The sequence below is a fragment of the Oratosquilla oratoria genome, chromosome 35 (assembly GCF_046742065.1).
Source record: "Oratosquilla oratoria isolate Oo_2021 chromosome 35, ASM4674206v1, whole genome shotgun sequence".
In the NCBI taxonomy this organism is placed as follows: domain Eukaryota; kingdom Metazoa; phylum Arthropoda; class Malacostraca; order Stomatopoda; family Squillidae; genus Oratosquilla; species Oratosquilla oratoria.
The window spans coordinates 18522592-18540246 of record NC_134811.1 but is presented as its reverse complement, the minus strand read 5'-3'; the positions used below and the strand labels follow the sequence as shown (position 1 = coordinate 18540246).

Below are 17655 nucleotides of genomic sequence, written 5' to 3'. Positions count from 1 at the left end.
AAAAGAAATTCATCCCTTAGTGAACCCTTGGAAGTGTCCTCCTTTGGACAGAAGGTCAAGCATTGTCTTGACAAGACTGAGAATTAGCCATTCCTACATTACACATAAATTATTAATGGCAAGTGGGGCAGAAAGGCTGGCCCCCCAATGTCCCACTTGCCAAGTAGTTTTGACAATAAGACACATTTTAGTTCAGTGCCCTGCATTCTCTAATAAGCGCAGGGCAAATTTCTTAACAGATTTATCTTTTAAAGAAATTTTAGGGGAGGAAGCTTGTGTGAAGAACGTTTTAAAGTTTTTAAAAGACAAATTTATTTTATGAAATTTAAAATTGTGTGTGTGAATGCTTGTGAGTGTGTGTTGTTGAAGTGTGTTCGTGAATGTCTATTGTTTTAATTGTTTTACTTGAATTTTATTTTTATTTTATTTTTTAAACTAAAAGATAAATATGCGCTGAATGGCCTACCGGCTCCGGCGCTTGGCCTTCGAGCCAAAAACTCCATAAATCAATCAAATTGAGATGAAGTAATAAGTGGTGTTCCACAAGGAACAGTTTTGGTCCCAATAATGTTTGCTATATATATTAATGATATGGATGAAGAAATTGAAAGTTATATAAGTTTCTTTGCAGATGATGCAAAACTATTAAAAAAGTGAACACGGAAGAAGATTGTGAATCACTACAGAGTGATCTAAATAAAGTCTGGGAATGGAGTAGGAAGTGGGAGATGGAGTTCAATACTAAAAAGTGTAGTATAATGGAATTTGGAAAAATAAAAAACAGAATAACAGGATCATATAAATTGGGAGAAGAAAGAATCAAAAAAGTTAAAAATGAGAAGGACCTAGGAGTTATTGTTATGAATAATATGTCACCTGAAAAACAAACAAATAAGATTTTTGGAGAAACTTATAATGTCATAAGAACAATCAAAGTGGCATTTACATACCTGGATGAAGAAATGGTGAAGAAAATACTAATCACTCTGATAAGACCAAGATTGGAATATGCAGCAACGATGTGGTCACCAAGTACAATATATATATATATGTATATATATATATATATATATATATATATATATATATATATAATATATATATATATATAAATCTTGAAAGAATACCAGGAGCAATTACAAAATTGGCACCAACACTCTCAAAACTATCATATGAAGAGAGAATAGCAAAACTTGAGCTACAGACACTAGAGCAAAGAAGAGAGAGAGGAGATTTGATAACTATTTACAGAATCATGAAAGACATAGAAATTATTGATAGAGAGGATATAATAAAATAGAATAATAGAAATACAAGAGAACAAGGAAAGAAAATCAAGAAAGACAGCTATAGAAGAGATATGAAAAAGAACAGCTTTCCTCACAGAGTAATAGACAGTTGGAACAAGTTAGATGAGAAAGTAGTGTGTGCAAAAACAATACATGAATTTAAAAATAGTTTAGATAAAATGAGATACGAAGACGGGACATCACGAGCATAGCTCCCCTTCCCGTAGAATACAACTAGGTAAATACACACGCACACAACCGACTCACATGCCGCAGTAGTTAGAGTTCCCGGCCGCCACTAATCCGGTCTGGGTTCGGGCCCCATCCAGAGCTCAAATAATTTCGGCATCGCTGCGCTGCGAGTCGTTACTCCAACTCTCGTGGGCGTAGAGTTGGGAGTGTGTGTGCGTGTAAAGTCATAGCATTACCCAGTGATCGGTCATATATGAGCTCTGAACTCTCTTCTGGGAGGGAAATATCTGTCGATCACGAGTCCAACACATGATCCAAGACCATGGTGAATCATACACACACATGTATGTATCTATGTATATATATACACATATTATACAGTATATATATATATATATATATATATATATATATATATATATATATATACAAGCCGCGGGCTTCGCCCTCACCGGCTTCGCCGGGGGCTTGGCTGCGCAAACAGCGGCCTACGGCCGCAGCTTTCCGCGCTCTAATCCCTCGTTTTCCCCTTCGGCCTCGGGGCGGAACCCCAACACGGGATCCCCAGCACGAAGAAGAACGCGAAGAAGAACGCGAAGAAGAACACGAAGTAGAATGCGAAGAAGAACGCGAAGAAGAACGCGAGGAAGAAGAATGTGAATAAGAACGCGAAGAAGAACGGGAAGAAGAAGAACGCGAAGAAGAACGCGAAGAAGAATGCGAAGAAGAACGCGAAGAAGAATGCGAAGAAGAACGCGAAGAAGAACGCGAAGAAAAACGTGAAGAAGAACGGGAGGAAGAAGAACGCAAAGAAGAAGAACGCGAAGAAGAACGCGAAGAAGAACGCGAAGAGGAACGCGAAGAAGAACGCGAAGAAGAATACCACCTGACCCCGACTTACCCAAGCGCTTTTTCAAGAATATTTTTAGGACAAAGTGTCACCGTAATACCACCTGTCCCCGACTTCCACAGCGTTTTTTAGAAGAATATTTTTATTTAGACATAGATATATTTATTTATTTATCTGTACAACACTGAATGGGTCCCAGTGAACAGATATACATTTTTATCAACCACAATGGCGCAATCGGTTAAGTAAGTAACACTTGTCACATGATGGCCCTGGTTCGAGTCCTTGGCCGTATTACGTTTCTATTACTGCATGCTGGCCTCCGCGAGTCTCTCCATGTTGATGGCTTAGAATTAAAATGTATTGTGGTTGATATATATATATATGTATATATCTATGTATATATATATATATACATAAACATATATATATGTATACATATATGTATATATATATATATATATGTATATATATATATATATATATATATATATATATATATTTATATGCACTACAACTCTACACTTGACAAGTGGTGGATAGGTCAGCTCTTTATACCAATGCCGTGAACGGCGTAACCCTTTTTTGGGGTGGTGAACGGCGTAACCCTTTTTTGGGGGGGGTGGGGGGCGGAGGTCAGGCACTCTTATTCGTCTTAATCTGGGAGTCCCGTGCTGAACAGTTTCAGGTGTTAGTCCCTCAATGGTGAATGCACGCCTTGAGATCTTGGGTCAAAACAAAATCTCAAAAGAAGACACTGAACTTTAGTATTTAATTAATCGAGATAATTTTGTTTTTAACTTAATAACGCAGAGAAGGGGCCCTCTAATCTACATACCACCGTCTGGCTTAAAAAAAATCTTGCAAGAGTATATCAAGCAGTAATGATTTAAGGCTATCTCAGTTAACCTTTGCTCAAATATGGTGCTTTCATAGTTATTTATCTCGTTATCGCCAAGCAATCTTATTCAGGAAAAGCAGAACTTTAGTCCTGAGAGGGATAGGAAGCTCATTAGTTCACCCTCCTTCCTGCTAGGTCGAACTTCCAAGGTATTTTCCATGATACATCTCAGTTCTGGGTCTGGTGCCTTAGGCCAACCCTGCTCCGAAGTTCATTGTAAGTTTCACGAGCAAAGTCAAATCCGGCAATGACTTGCCAGGCTTATCCTACCTTAGCCAGAGCTCTTTAGGTGACATCTAAATGCGTTGCCCCATGGGCACAACTTGGACAAGGAGTTGGGTTTTGCACCCAAATTTCAACGACTTGAATACATGATTGGCTCAGTATTCTGCAAATTCTTTAGTTTGTGAGAAGCGTTATGGTAAGATAATGAACACAACGGACAAGAAAGAACAGACATTAGCAATCATGAAGTTGGAATACTTCACCAGTTTCCAACAACCGTACAAGACAGACTTCTATTTAGTTCATTATCATTTTAGGACCTGCACATGTATCAATTCTAGTTTAAAGACATGGCTAGGTGTTATTTTTAGTTTAAAAGGCTGACTACCTTTACTTTGTTTTATTCTATGATATTAGGGTTTTTGTGCCAATGTGGAATGGGTGTAGGGTGGATATATGCCTTGATTCGCCCATTCCCCTTCCAATGAGGAAATAGCCTTTTACTGTATGTATGTCTGTATGTACGTATGTACGTATGTATTATATATATACATATATGTATGAATATGTATGTATGTATATATCTATATATACATGCATGTATGTATGTGTGTGTGTACACGGGAAGGAGAGCTATGCTCGTGGTGTCCCGTCTTCATATCTCATTTTATCTAAACTATTTTTAAATTCATGTATTGTTTTTGCACACACCACTTTCTCATCTAACTTGTTCCAACTGTCTATTACTCTGTGAGGAAAGCTGTTCTTTTTCAAATCTCTTCTATAGCTGTCTTTTTTTATTTTCTTTCCGTGTCCTCTTGTATTTCTGTCATCCCATTTTATCAGATTCTCTGTCTGTAATTTCTATGCCTTTCATGATTCTGTAAATAGCTATCAAATCTCCTCTCTCTCTTCTTTGCTCTAGTGTCTGTAGTTCAAGTTTTTCTAGTCTCTCTTCATATGATAGTTTTGAGAGTGTTGGTGCCAATTTTGTAATTGCTCTTTGTATTCTTTCAAGTTTTTTTATACATTTTTTTTGTACTTGGTGACCATATCGTTGCTGCATATTCCAATCTTGGTCTTATCAGGGTGATTAGGATTTTCTTCACCATTTCTTCATCCAGGTATGTAAATGCCACTTTGATTGTTCTTATTAGGTTATAAGTTTCTCCAAAAATCTTATTTATATGTTTCTCAGGTGACATATTATTCATAACAATGACTCCCAGGTCCTTCTCATTTTCTACTTTTTTTATTCCTTCTTCTCCCAATTTATATGCTCCTGTTATTCTGTTTTTGCTTTTTCCAAATTCCATTATACTACACTTTTTTGTATTGAACTCCATCTCCCACTTCCTACTCCATTCCTGTACTTTATTTAGATCTCTCTGTAGTGATTCACAATCTTCAGTTTTCACTCTTTTCAGTAGTTTTGCATCGTCTGCAAAGAAGCTCATATAGCTTTCTATTCCTTCATCCATATCATTAATATATATAGCAAACATTATTGGGGCCAGAACTGTTCCCTGCGGAACACCGCTTATTACTTCATCCCATTTTGAGTGCTGGTCTCTTATCACTACTCTCATTTTTCTTTCTTGCAAAAAGTCCTCCATCCAATTTAGTAGTTTGCCCTGTATTCCTCCTTCAGTTTCTAATTTCTTAAGCAACTTCTTATGTGGTACTTTGTCAAAAGCTTTCTTTAGATCTAAAAATGCACAGTCCGCCCATCCATCTCTTTCTTGTATTATATCTATTAGCCTTGAATAGAAACATATTAAATTGGTGACGCATGATCGTCCTTGTCTGAATCCAAATTGCCTTGGATTTAACACTTTGTTTTTTTCCAAGTATTTTACCCATCTATTTTTGATAATTCTTTCACAAATTTTTGCTATTGTACTTGTTAGAGAGACTGGTCTATAGTTGGTAGGTTCTTCTTTATTTCCTCCTTTATATATAGGTACTATATTTGCTTTTTTCCAATCTTCTGGAACTTTTCCTTCTTTCAAGGAACTATTTAGTATGCTATGTATTTTGTCTGCCAGTTCATTCCTGCATTCTTTCAGTATCCAGTTTGCTATTTCATCTGGTCCATGCGATTTTCTGACATCAAGATTACTCAAGTGTGTTAATATTTCATTCTTTGTTACTTCTATTTCTTCCATAGGGGGGACTTTCTCTTTCCATTCGTTCTCTTCAGGTTGTATGTTCTCCCTTGTAAACACTGATTTAAAATGTTTGTTCATAATTTCCGCCATTTCCATTTCCTCAGTGTATTCAACTCCCTCCTGTCTTAATTTCTCCAAGTCTTGTTTGTTTTTCAGTTTATTGTTTACACATCTGTAGAATAGTTTTGGTTGATCTTTACACTTTTCTATGATATCTTTTTCATATTTTCTCTTTTCCTCTCTGCACATTTGTACATATTCATTTCTATAACAGGTATATATTTTCAATTTTTCAGGTCCTCTGTCTTTTTTCCATCTGGTCCAGGCTTTGTCTCTTTTGTCTTTTAGCTCCCTACAGCTTTTGTTGTACCAGCATTTTACATATTCTTTTTCTTGTTTTTGTCTTGGGACATACTTTTCCACTCCTTTTTTGTAAATCTTTGTCAAAATATTCCATTTCTCTTCTACTGTTGTTTCTTCTTTGTATATTTCTTCCCAGTTTTCCTTTTGAAAGAATTCTCTTATTTTATCAAAGTTTGTTTTTTCATACATTCTTCCTTTTCTATATTGTTCATTTCTTTTCATATATTTTTCTTCATTAAGTTCCAGTTCAATCAATATGTGGTCACTTTTACTTATTGGTGTTTTATATTCAATTTTGTCCACTATTCTTATCGACCTTCTCTTCTAGTCTTGTCAGTCGGGGGGGTTTGTGTCCCCCTTACCCTCTTTAAATCCCTGGAAAATATTCTCATCACTTTCTACTGTATTGCTCTTATCTATACTTCTAATCTTTACATTTCTATTAGACATTTCATTGTCGTCGGGGGGCCTTTTGTTTACCTTTCGCCTGTCTGCCTGGGCCAAGTCTACTCCTTCCTCATTTCCTTTCATTTCCCTCAGTAATCCCTCCCCTTTTCCTCTTTCCCTACTTTCCTACTACCCCACGAGCAATTTCCCCCCACCCTGTAAATACAATAGGCACTTCTCTTTGCGTTGGGATCCACAAAACTTCAATTTTCTTCAGAACGTCTTCTAAGCCGTCCATTCGTTGAAGTGTGTGTATGTATGTATGCATGTATGTGTATATGTATGTATGTATATATGTACATATGTATGTATACCTTTTTTAATGATTGCAGGTGCTGGTTACGTACTGAGCCGAAAAGCCCTGGTGGATTTTGTTGAGAAAGCATATCCGTACCCTTTGGAATGCAAACAGCGAACTGGAGGACCTGAAGACGCCGTGCTTGGTAAGTTGTTTTGAAAATAAGGAAGCAGACAATGAGACGAATCACTAGATCTAACTTGAGAGGTTTGCGTATGTCACAGGACTAATGTTTGGGTGATATATTTAATGCATTCCTTCTAATGGCTGAAACAGTGACAACATGTTTGTATGAAAACAAATTGCTCATTCCATAAAGGCTTTGCTTCTTAAAGTAGCATCATGTTTATCATTTTGAATCATGTGAATGTAACCGCTTTAGAATTTGCTGGTAAATAAGGAGGGTTACATCTAGATTTGGTTTCCTAAAGTGAGGTCTCTGGTTTGTAGTTCCAACTAATTTTTTCTTTTTCAGTTTTTCAAAGGTAACATTTTGTAGAGCAGGCACTCTACCTGCATTCAGTGACCAGTTACTGAAATTTTACCCTTGCTAATCCATCAAAGGCAATATTTTGTAAGTTGTGTTTTCTGACTGCACCTGGTAGCTATAGCCCAATTCTTGCAAAGTTACCCTTATGAATCCCCCAAATGGAATATTTTGCATGGTGGTCACCCTGGCAGCATCTGCCAGCCAGAGGCCATTTCTTACAAAATGCCCTTATAGACAACATTTGATATAAGAAGATACAAATATTTGAGGAGAATGGTATAGGACAAATGCAGGAAGTCACAGAAACTCTTCTATTTTCTTATGTTTCGACAATCTTCTTCAGAGAATATAGCACAGGAAAGTTATCAGACAGCATACTGTATACTGTATATATGCTGCAGGGTATACAAAATACGGGTACATACTATCTGATAAATTTCCAGTACTATATTGTCTGAAGAAGATTGTCAAAATGTAAGAGAATAAAATTGTTTTTTATTATATTCTGGATTTTGTTTACACTCAAATATACTGTAGGACACATTCTTTCTGGCAGGTAAATGTCTGAAGAATATTGGCGTTCATCCGGCAGATTCCCGGGACGAGGAGGGACGAAGTCGATTCTTCCCATTCCCTCCACAAGCACATTTGTTCTCCCCAAAAAGAAAACAAGGAGCGTGGTTCAACAAAGCATCATACTTCCTTATTCCACAGGTTTGTTAAGAAATGCACGGACATCTACTTACACACAAATGCATCGCATATCGAAGTCAGGGATGAAGTTAGCCAGGTGTTGAAACATCCAATCATTGAGGGACTTTTATGTAATCATTACCTAGAGATAATATTGATATCAGAATATTTAATAGTGAGGGACTTTTATGAAATCATTATCTAGAGACAATACTGATGTCAGAATATTTAATATTGACAAATATGACCTCTCCTGGACGTTCAGTATCAGAGCTTCTTAAAGTCCCTCTCCAGTCTTAAGTACTAACCTAACTTGTTCATTAAAGAAAACAATTGGATTATTGTCAATAAATATAAATTGTGCAAAAATCTCGTGAGATATTGTTGTTTGCGAGTCACTCCACCTTTAATGAAACTTTGACTATGGAGTACTGGAACAGGTACTCACGTGTCGTCTATATCAATATTCAATGATTTAAGAATTATGGATTTAGAATTATAGTAAACATATAATCTTAAGAACGTCTGGATAACTTTTATTGTCAGCTCATCATACCAACAATATCTCTTTGTCTTTTATGACATGCTATGTATTTCAGTATATACATGTCGGTGCTGTGCTGCCTGAGGTGGTGGTGAGAGAGGCAGTGAGATTAAGTCGTATTTAGGGAGACAAAACAGGGACAGTCTCGACTGACCTACCCCAACCTTCGCAGGATATATATATATACACACACACACACACATATATATATATATATGATGCATTCAAATAAAGCTCGCTGGCTGAGTGGGTTATGATGTTATTTGCAGCAAAAGTTGAGATGATGGTGGTTCGAACCCTGTTACTGGTGAAGTTGAAGGGCATGGTTCATTAAATTCCATGTTACAAAGTCCTCTGTATGGGGCAATATCCTAGCCTTTCAATAGAGGGAATGTTATGACGCTAAAACCTGATCACATATATATATCCACACACATATACATATGCAGGAGAATTCAGACTTGTGATTCTAAGTATGCAGAAAACCACAAAGGAAAATTATAAACTGTGAACTAAGTGCTTTCGTTTATTTAGACATCTTCAGGACACATTAAAATAAAAAATAAATATATAATATATATATATATATATATATATATATACATACATACATACAAAGGCAGGGAGGTAAGAAGCAACTGGGAAAGGTTTGTGGGGAAATCTCCCCATGGCCTACAGATTCTTTTCCTGGAATGTGGACGTTTGTGCCATTGCTCTCTTGATAATAAACTTGTCTAGTTTGTACAATCCTTGGCTATTTAGGGTGTTGACAAATCAATCTTTGATCAGACTGGATTCTACTATATTTCTATTCAAATACGACTTATTTTCAACAATTTCTTTAGCACCCTCCCAATTAATGCAATAACTGAAATCCCTTTGATGAACAGATAGTGCATTCGACATTTTACCACTCCTGACACTATACTTCTAATCTTTTAATTCTTTTCCAGTCTGACCAATGTAGCATTTGTCAGCATTCTTTACATGGAATAGAGTACACGCATCCTTCCTCATTTTCAGGGTTCTAAATCAAGACTTCTAACTGTACTGGAGTTTTTAAAAGCTATTTTAATGTTGAAAGTCTTAAGAAGATGATATAGTTTGATAAAGGTTTCGTGGAAAGGAAGAATAAGAATTTTTTCTGAAATGAATTTTACTGGCTTCTTCATAGTAAGATTTTCTAGCCATTTTGTGAGAACTATCTATGAGGTATTTAGGATATTTCAATTTCAAAGCTATGTCACTCTTAAGAATTCATCATCCAAAAAACTCTGGACAAACAATTCTACACACACTAAAGGATTCCAGTTATTGCATTGGTTGGAAAGAAATTGTTGAAAATAAGTCATACTTGAATAGAAATACAATAGAATCCAGTCTGATCAAGGATACATTTGTCAACAACCTTTATATATGCCAAGGATTGCACAAGCTAGACAATCTTTTTTTTTTTTTTTTTAATGTGATGGTACAAACATCTGCAGCCTGGGAACAGAATTTGTAGGCCCTGGGGCGATTTCCCCACAAACTTTCCCTAGTTCCTTTTCCTCACCTCCCTACCTTTGTATATATATACATATATATATATGCTCATGTTTCTTTTGTTAATGTGCCCTGAGGATGTCTGAATGGATGAAAGCTCTAGATCCACATTTTATAGTTTTCATTTATGGTTTTCTGCACACATATACAAACACACACGTGATCCAAGGTCATGGTGTTTCACACACTCACTCACATATATATATATATGTAGAAACAATACTTGCTGAAAGAAAGACTGCTTCTTGCTCCCCACCCTGTGTGTATTCTTTTATAAAAAAGAAAAATCTAAGAGTTTGCACTTCTCCCTAGGGACAGACTTGCTGCTCTCCAACGTCCATCTCCTTTCACTACATTACACCACAGATGATGTACCTGCTAGACTTCCTGATATACAATTTCTACGTCTATGGACGCCAGTACACCAAATTGCCTCCAAGTCTACACAATCAGTCATTCGTTTACAGGAATTTTACTGTGTGAGAAACCTTCCATATTTTCATTCATCCTGAAATGCAGTCTAAAGGAGACCTCCCCCCATACCTTAAATAATAACAAAAGTAATACGACTATCAATAATGTACATACAGTACACAATGCATATACACAATAATTGGAGTGAGGGGGAGGATCCCATGAATGTAGCTCATTTCCTGTACACTACTGTTAGGTAAAAAAAATCATGTAAATACAGAGACATAGAGATGAAGATGCCAAAAATATACAAGCTATGCAAATCATGTTTTTTGGCATCCACCTCTAATTGATCTCATCACCTGTAACCTTTTGCAACACTGGGAAAAAAAAAATAGCACCAAATAGTTAAGTCATATTGGTGTTAGATAGGAGGGTAGCGGAAAGAAGAGATAACAGAAATTAAAAGTGATCAATATTCCTTTCTGAATGGAGACTAATCTTCAGTGATAAAATAATATTCCTTAGTACCCATATGGTGCACCCATTCTCAAAAATTGTCAGACCATAAGGAAACTACAAATGAACTTAGTGTTTCTGTCACTGTCATATTGCATTAAAGAGGAGTACTAGATGTGGTAAAGGTGAAATTTAAGGCAGGTAACAGGAATAAAATGTGATCAGGTTTCCTTTTGGAGTGGAGATTACTCTCCAATCACAAGAGAATGCTAAATGACTCTGGTCCTTAGGGATGTCACTGAAGTCCATGAAATATTGACTGTGCAAAATACATGCAGCCAATACCCCATATGGGGAAAAACTATTACAATGCTTATACAACACTGTATTGTAACTTACATTCAAGTTGTCCTCATTCAGGTTTTTCTCATTCTACTGTACTTTTACTCTATATTCCTCTATTGCAAAAATTGATAAATTATATCAACAAAAGTGTTTTATTTCTTTGGTCGTAGTTTCAGGGGTATTCTAAGGCTGTATGCAGTAGGTATTTCAACATATATCTTCACTGCACAGCTATTGTACGTATCTGTAACATCCTTTGTCAGGTTCTGGTTGAGTACGACATGTTGTATTTTAATCTTTTTTCCTGTGGGGAGTCTTTTAGACTAGAACTTTAATATTCAGTAGCTGACGACAAAGAATAGAGAGGCGTTGTGGGCCAGAACTTTCAAATAAAAAAGTAATTTATTTGTTCTTTGTACAGAACAAGTTGTTTTTTTCAAGGTCACAGTAATAATTTTTTATTAGTATGATAGTAATTTATGTGTAATTACATGGGGGATGGGGGGGGGGGGGGGCGAGACCAGACCCCACAAGCAACATCACAGTACGTTACCCCTCTCCCACGTCTCAAGTTTCTACACTATTGAAGGTTTGCCAATAGTGACTGCAGGAAAAATGTATGTTTTCAAGGTTCTAATGACTAACAACACAAATAAACAAATAGGTAAAGTTACACCAATGTTAAATTTTTCTAACATGTTTAGATTCTAGAAACACAATTTTGTATAGTAACAGATTTTCAGATTCATAAATTGTATTTATTTGATGAAATGTACACAAATTGATGACAAAGTAGGGCAAATATACTGGCATACTGGGTTGTCATTCATATTTTTCCAGATATTCTCCTCGTTTTATGCCTATTTATCTAAATATACTACCTAAATTACAGCATAATAACTAAGGGTTGGTCTGTATGAACTAAAATATTAATATACCCAGCATTAAAGAATTCATTGCAGATTAGACGAGATATTTTTTATCCCCATTTTTTAATCAAGTACATACCATTATAAATTGAATCCTAAAAATTAGATGTCACGAAGTTCCTCATATATTAAAATGAGAAAGAAGGTAGTTGCAAGAAGTTAAATAGATTGGGCACTTTAATAAAATGTGTTAGTGCAAGGGGAATACAAAAGGGGTAGATAGGGAGGATTGTCATTAGACAAAAAAGACATGGGCAAGATGAGAATGTCCCATTCTCAACTGCATCAATATTATCCCAAAGCAATGGTAGCACTGGTAGAAATATAGTCATAGGTTCTGAAGCACTGATCTTTCAATATACTCCAACTTCCTTATTAATTAATTCTGTGTTTAATATTTATATGACAAACAAGTAGCCACCTACATCTTGGTACATTTCAAACCAACTTTACCATGGAAAAATAAAACAGGACATCTTTGAGTGTAAACAAAGCTATTTCTTGTAATATAGATTTTATTTGGAATTTTCACATATATTCACAGACTTGTCAATACATATAAGTATAATAATGAGATCAATGAAAATCATCCAAGTATGGATCAAATAAGCATATCCAATTGTCCAAAATATATCCAAATATCCAAAGCAATCCTATCTTACTCATTTGAAAATAGCAAATGACAAATATCTGAGGAAATGCCAAAGAGGATGAAACTCTTATTTGCAATCAAAATATTGTTTGAAGATGACAATTATCAATATCTTTGGCAATGTAAACACTAATTGTGGATGAATTCTTTAATGAATGAAATGTTATTCAATAAAGGTTTCACAAAAAGATTCATCATTATTTGGTGTTTCTTTTGCCCATAACTCTAACTTCCTCTTCATTCATCATGAAACCAATGAACTACATTTAACCCATGTAATACGGTGAAAAACAGTCAGCTAGTACATTCAAAACAGCTGCCATATGAGAACTGCAAAATGTCTTAATTTCTTATCTTCAAGCTGCTTTTCTTATATCAGTTATGGTTGAATCTTACCTATGTAAGACAAGGCAATGATGAAACGTGAACCAGGATTGCATATTGATAAGTTGATTTTATAGGTGACTGGTTTATGCCAAACTTATCCTTTGTGGAAGGTCGAACCACCAAAGCCAACATCTCCTCTTTCCTTGTCTACAAAATTGATGTACATTCTGAAAAAGTAACATGCATATAACTGTTAACTCTTCTGCACACAAGTGTTCTGATGTTTTGCTCAGTTTTTGGGTTTGGAAAGCTGTGCATGTACACATTAAACATTGCTGGAAAAAGACCACTGCATACTCTAGAACAAAGTTCCTTAGTCTTCACGATGTGTTATATTTGTGTAACTATGCAAAGTAAGTGTGATAAGGAAATCTGTCGGAGGTAAAAAAATAGAAAGGGGTAGGGAAAAGAAAAACACATATACATGAAGTAATGCATACTCCTGATAATACATCATTAACCAGACATTTCAAAATAAGTTACAACTACCTCCTTGGTCTCTGGACTAGGCTCAAGATCTCTCTTTATCAACTTCAATTATATTTCTTACACTTTTCACACATGGAGAGCTGACTACTAGCAACTGCTCTCCTTTTCCTACTACTTTGAGGGAGTGACACAGAAACACTCCCATATTGAAGCAACACAGACAACAGACCAATGTTTCTTCCTGGAGAGATCTGATCCCAAAAGTCATAAGCGTAAAATATCCAAAAAATTAGACATCTAAGATACCAGCAACTAGGAAAATGGCACCAAATAAGCCAGTATAGCAACAAGCTTTATATATGGCAATGTTATTCCTTCTTATTTCCTCTAAACTGATAGAAAGCCTGGCACTTAATAGAAGAAAATCAGATACCAATATCAGTATATAAGCACAACTTTAGAAAACACTACTCACTGGCATATTACTCACAAATAAGCCTAAAATACCATAAAGAAATTCAAAGCACAATATCATCATAAAGAACACAAGTGACAATGGGCAAAGGTAATGCATTTGATATAAACCCAAGCCATATAGCCCCAGAATATCAGAGAAAAAATATACCCAACCAAAACAAAAAAATTACTAAAACATTTCCTAGTAGGCAGAAAATAGTGACATAGCCAATACATCTCTAAAAGATATCAGAAATACAAAACTTCCACTATGAACATACACAAGTTGGCCACAATGATGGCTAACTTGGTGTCAGCATCCCTCTCAAATAACAAAATGAAAGATCAGCTAACCCAAGACTCATCTTCCTTTGTTATAAATCCTAGAGTAAATATATTACCAAGGCACACAAGTCACTATTGCCCACCTATATTCAGACTAGCATCTCACTAAAAGAGTACAGTATCAACATATTTTTAACTCACCTGTTCTTTGGAATACCCAAGTTCTTTTCTATATAGTCTGACAGTTTTGCAGAATGCTGCTTGTTTTCTTCAATTCCAAGTTTGCCAATACTTATCAGGACTGCCATCCCACATGGGTCTGTGGACCCACCAAACATTAGCATCTGATCTGGTGCAATATGGACACTGACAAACTGAAAGACAAATATGTTTGGTTCTTTAGTATGATATCCTTTCTAAGATTTGATGAAAAATTCTGTGATATATCATAAGTTTAGCACAGATGATACACTATTACAAGCATTACCGTTTCAGGTTTTCCAAGGGATTCTGATACAATTTTACTCAAGTCTGACAAACAACTGTCAGGAATTTTCTCCTTGGGCAAATTTGTTGAAAGATGGAAGTATGGCATGTTGTACCACAATTATTCTGTAAAATCAAAGACACAAATTGGTATGGATCCCATGACTCATCACTAATCTTCAAATCTCATCATCCATGGAAATGCAGTTTCTGTACTGTTCCCAAGATCTCTTAACAGTTTTAGCACATTAAAAATATACATATATTCTTTAAAGAATAGTAATTTTTTTACAATCCACAAATACTTGGGGATTCACATTCCGGTAGACATGAGGTGGACCGCAAATGTGAACAGCATCAGAGCCACAGCCAAAATGGCCCTAGGATTCCTATGCAGGAACCTCACAAGGTGTGACACAGACATCAAAATTATTGAATACATTTGTTCAGCCACACTTTTAATATTGTCATACTGTCTGGGATCAGTCAATCAATCCATTGCCCCCTGGTCTCTTTTGCAGAAGAGCTGCAGCCTTCCAGGAAATAGGTAATAGCCTCTGGTTGAGACCATAAATCACTTAGAAAAAATATATTCTATTGTTGTCTGGGAGTTGTGTGGGGAATAGTAGTATGAAGTGTTCTGTCTTCTGTGAGGTGTTCTGTCTTCTTCTGAGGCCGTTTCAATATATGGGCAGGCCTAATATGTGTTTATAGTGTCATAATGACAGATGGTGTCCAGAGTGCAGGCATGCTAGTGTGAATCTTGTTTGGTGTGGGATTGAGATCTCTGAGGGTTGTTGGAGTACCTTCATTTTCTTTCCTGAAGGACTTATTTAGATCCACCACATGAATCGTATTTCTTTTTCTATCACCTCATTAAGTATATCTTGATTTTTACTATCTAAAAAAAAATATAATACAGTACCCCTCCACCCTACTGTGGCTGGGTCGTGTGCGGTGTACTCCATATCATGTTTTCTGTTGTTACATATATTTGCTAACAAAAGAAGCTGTGTATTTTGCACAATATCTATGCTTTTGTATGATAAATAATAGCATACGATATGGCAACAGGGACCTGACTGTGTAGCGTACAGTATGAATTGTCCATCAGAAAATCACGGAAAAAAAAAAAAAAAAAAATGAAATTCTGAAAATATTTTCTCTAAAAGTGTTGCTCATTAGCTATCTCATGAACGAGCATGGATGTTGTATCTTGATTTTTACTATCTAAAAAAAATATAATACAGTACCACCCCCTACCCTACTGTGGCTGGGTTGTGTGTGCTGCGTGCTGCATATCAAGTTTTCTGTTGTTACATATATTTGCTAACAAAAGAAGCTGCGTATTTTGCACAATATTTATACTTTTGTATGATAAATAATAGCATACGATATGGCAACAGCGACCTGACTGCTGGGAGTACTGTCGTACAGTATGTGAACGTGACTTATTTATAGCTTGTCTTTCAAGTGAGTGAGATGTACTATTTTCTAGAGTTCAACTCTGTGCTCAAGTTGCAGTTCTGAACCACATCTTTGGTTATGAACTTGCATATATGCCATCAGCAAGAGGGACAACAACCAGTGCTGCCATAAAACAGCTTAGGATGGCAGATAAAGATCTTCTGTCGCCAAAGATGCATCGCGCCAAGAAAAGGCAAAGTGCACGCTTGGAACCTGAGCAATATAACCCTGGTGGATACTAACTGAATTCATCATATAAACCTGTAATTAATCAAAAGCTGGCAATAAAGAGTAGGGTGGTGCCTATGATACCCTTTCAACACCATAACATCCTAAATAATGAAAGGGGACCAGTAGCCATGAATAAAAAACTATGATGCCCATTCCTGAAAAACTTGATTTTTGCACATTTAACTTGATTCATATCCAAAACGCCTTCACTGATTTTCAACTGCAAATCCTTTTCGGATTCAGCATAATTGGGAGAACATTTGGAGGCAGATTTATGTCCTTTTGTAAAGGACTAGTAGGATTTTTTCGTATATACATTGTTTTTTTTTTTTTCTTTTTTCATCAACTTACTTTGGATTTTTTTTTCTCATAACAGACTGATCAGAACATCATAATTCTGCCTCTGTTTCTTCATCTATCTTAGCCCATTATAAAGACAAAAGATAATCAATATCCAGTCAAAGATCTATCCTCTGAATCAATTTCAAATTTTTCAAAAATTACCCCTCAAAAAAAAAAAAAAATCACAATAAAAAAGTATAAGCAACTCTGTATCTTCTCTGAGACAAGGCAGTTACTAGGAAAAAATCTCAGCCACTTTCACCCCAAACAAAAAAAGTTCGATTTTCTAATGGACGATCCCCTTAAACATAAAAAAGTATTTTTCAAATGCAACACAGAAAGAAGTGGAAAATTGGTTTATGTGATACAAGAACAGAACCCACCTTTCCCTACAATGTTACCCTCATTCAAGGCTTGAAATTTTGGTGCTGGGCCTTCCCTTGTAGAAATGAATTGTCAGGGGGTATAAAAACCGTTCAATACACTCCAAAATATAAACTCTGAGTATCAGTGAGTATCTCTGAATAAACAATCTTTATTCATGAAATGTCAAATCATCATTATGATTATCTGATTATGTACTATAAGTGTATGTATACTTACTGTATAGTTAATAGTATAGTGTATTCCTTTCTTTTGCAAATCATATTTTCATGTTGGATAACCTGTATAATATTTGGACTTTCTTAGCTTTCTGGAGTAACAATTTAAATTTCATGCATTGGAGCTTTCTAATATAAATATGCATATTTTCTAACAAGTTTA

General features: G+C 35.7%; 2 protein-coding genes across 2 annotated transcripts in view; one reads left to right on the top strand and one right to left on the bottom strand.

The window, feature by feature from the left end:
* Positions 1–12505, top strand: part of LOC143018579 (glycoprotein-N-acetylgalactosamine 3-beta-galactosyltransferase 1-like) — a 112877-nt gene extending 100372 nt beyond the window's left edge. The window contains exons 5-7 of the mRNA XM_076174069.1: positions 6771–6881; positions 7783–7940; positions 10321–12505. Coding sequence (XP_076030184.1) covers positions 6771–6881; positions 7783–7940; positions 10321–10491 — 440 coding nt within the window. The 3' untranslated portion in view covers positions 10492–12505. The remainder of the gene's footprint in view (positions 1–6770; positions 6882–7782; positions 7941–10320) is intronic.
* Positions 12506–12650: 145 nt separating this feature from the next.
* The window catches only part of LOC143018580 (macrophage migration inhibitory factor-like), a 5251-nt gene continuing 246 nt past the window's right edge, over positions 12651–17655 (bottom strand). Inside the window, exons 2-4 of the mRNA XM_076174070.1 lie at positions 14852–14976; positions 14566–14738; positions 12651–13361 (exon numbers count right to left, since the gene is read on the bottom strand). Coding sequence (XP_076030185.1) covers positions 13289–13361; positions 14566–14738; positions 14852–14959 — 354 coding nt within the window. The 5' untranslated portion in view covers positions 14960–14976 and the 3' untranslated portion in view covers positions 12651–13288. The remainder of the gene's footprint in view (positions 13362–14565; positions 14739–14851; positions 14977–17655) is intronic.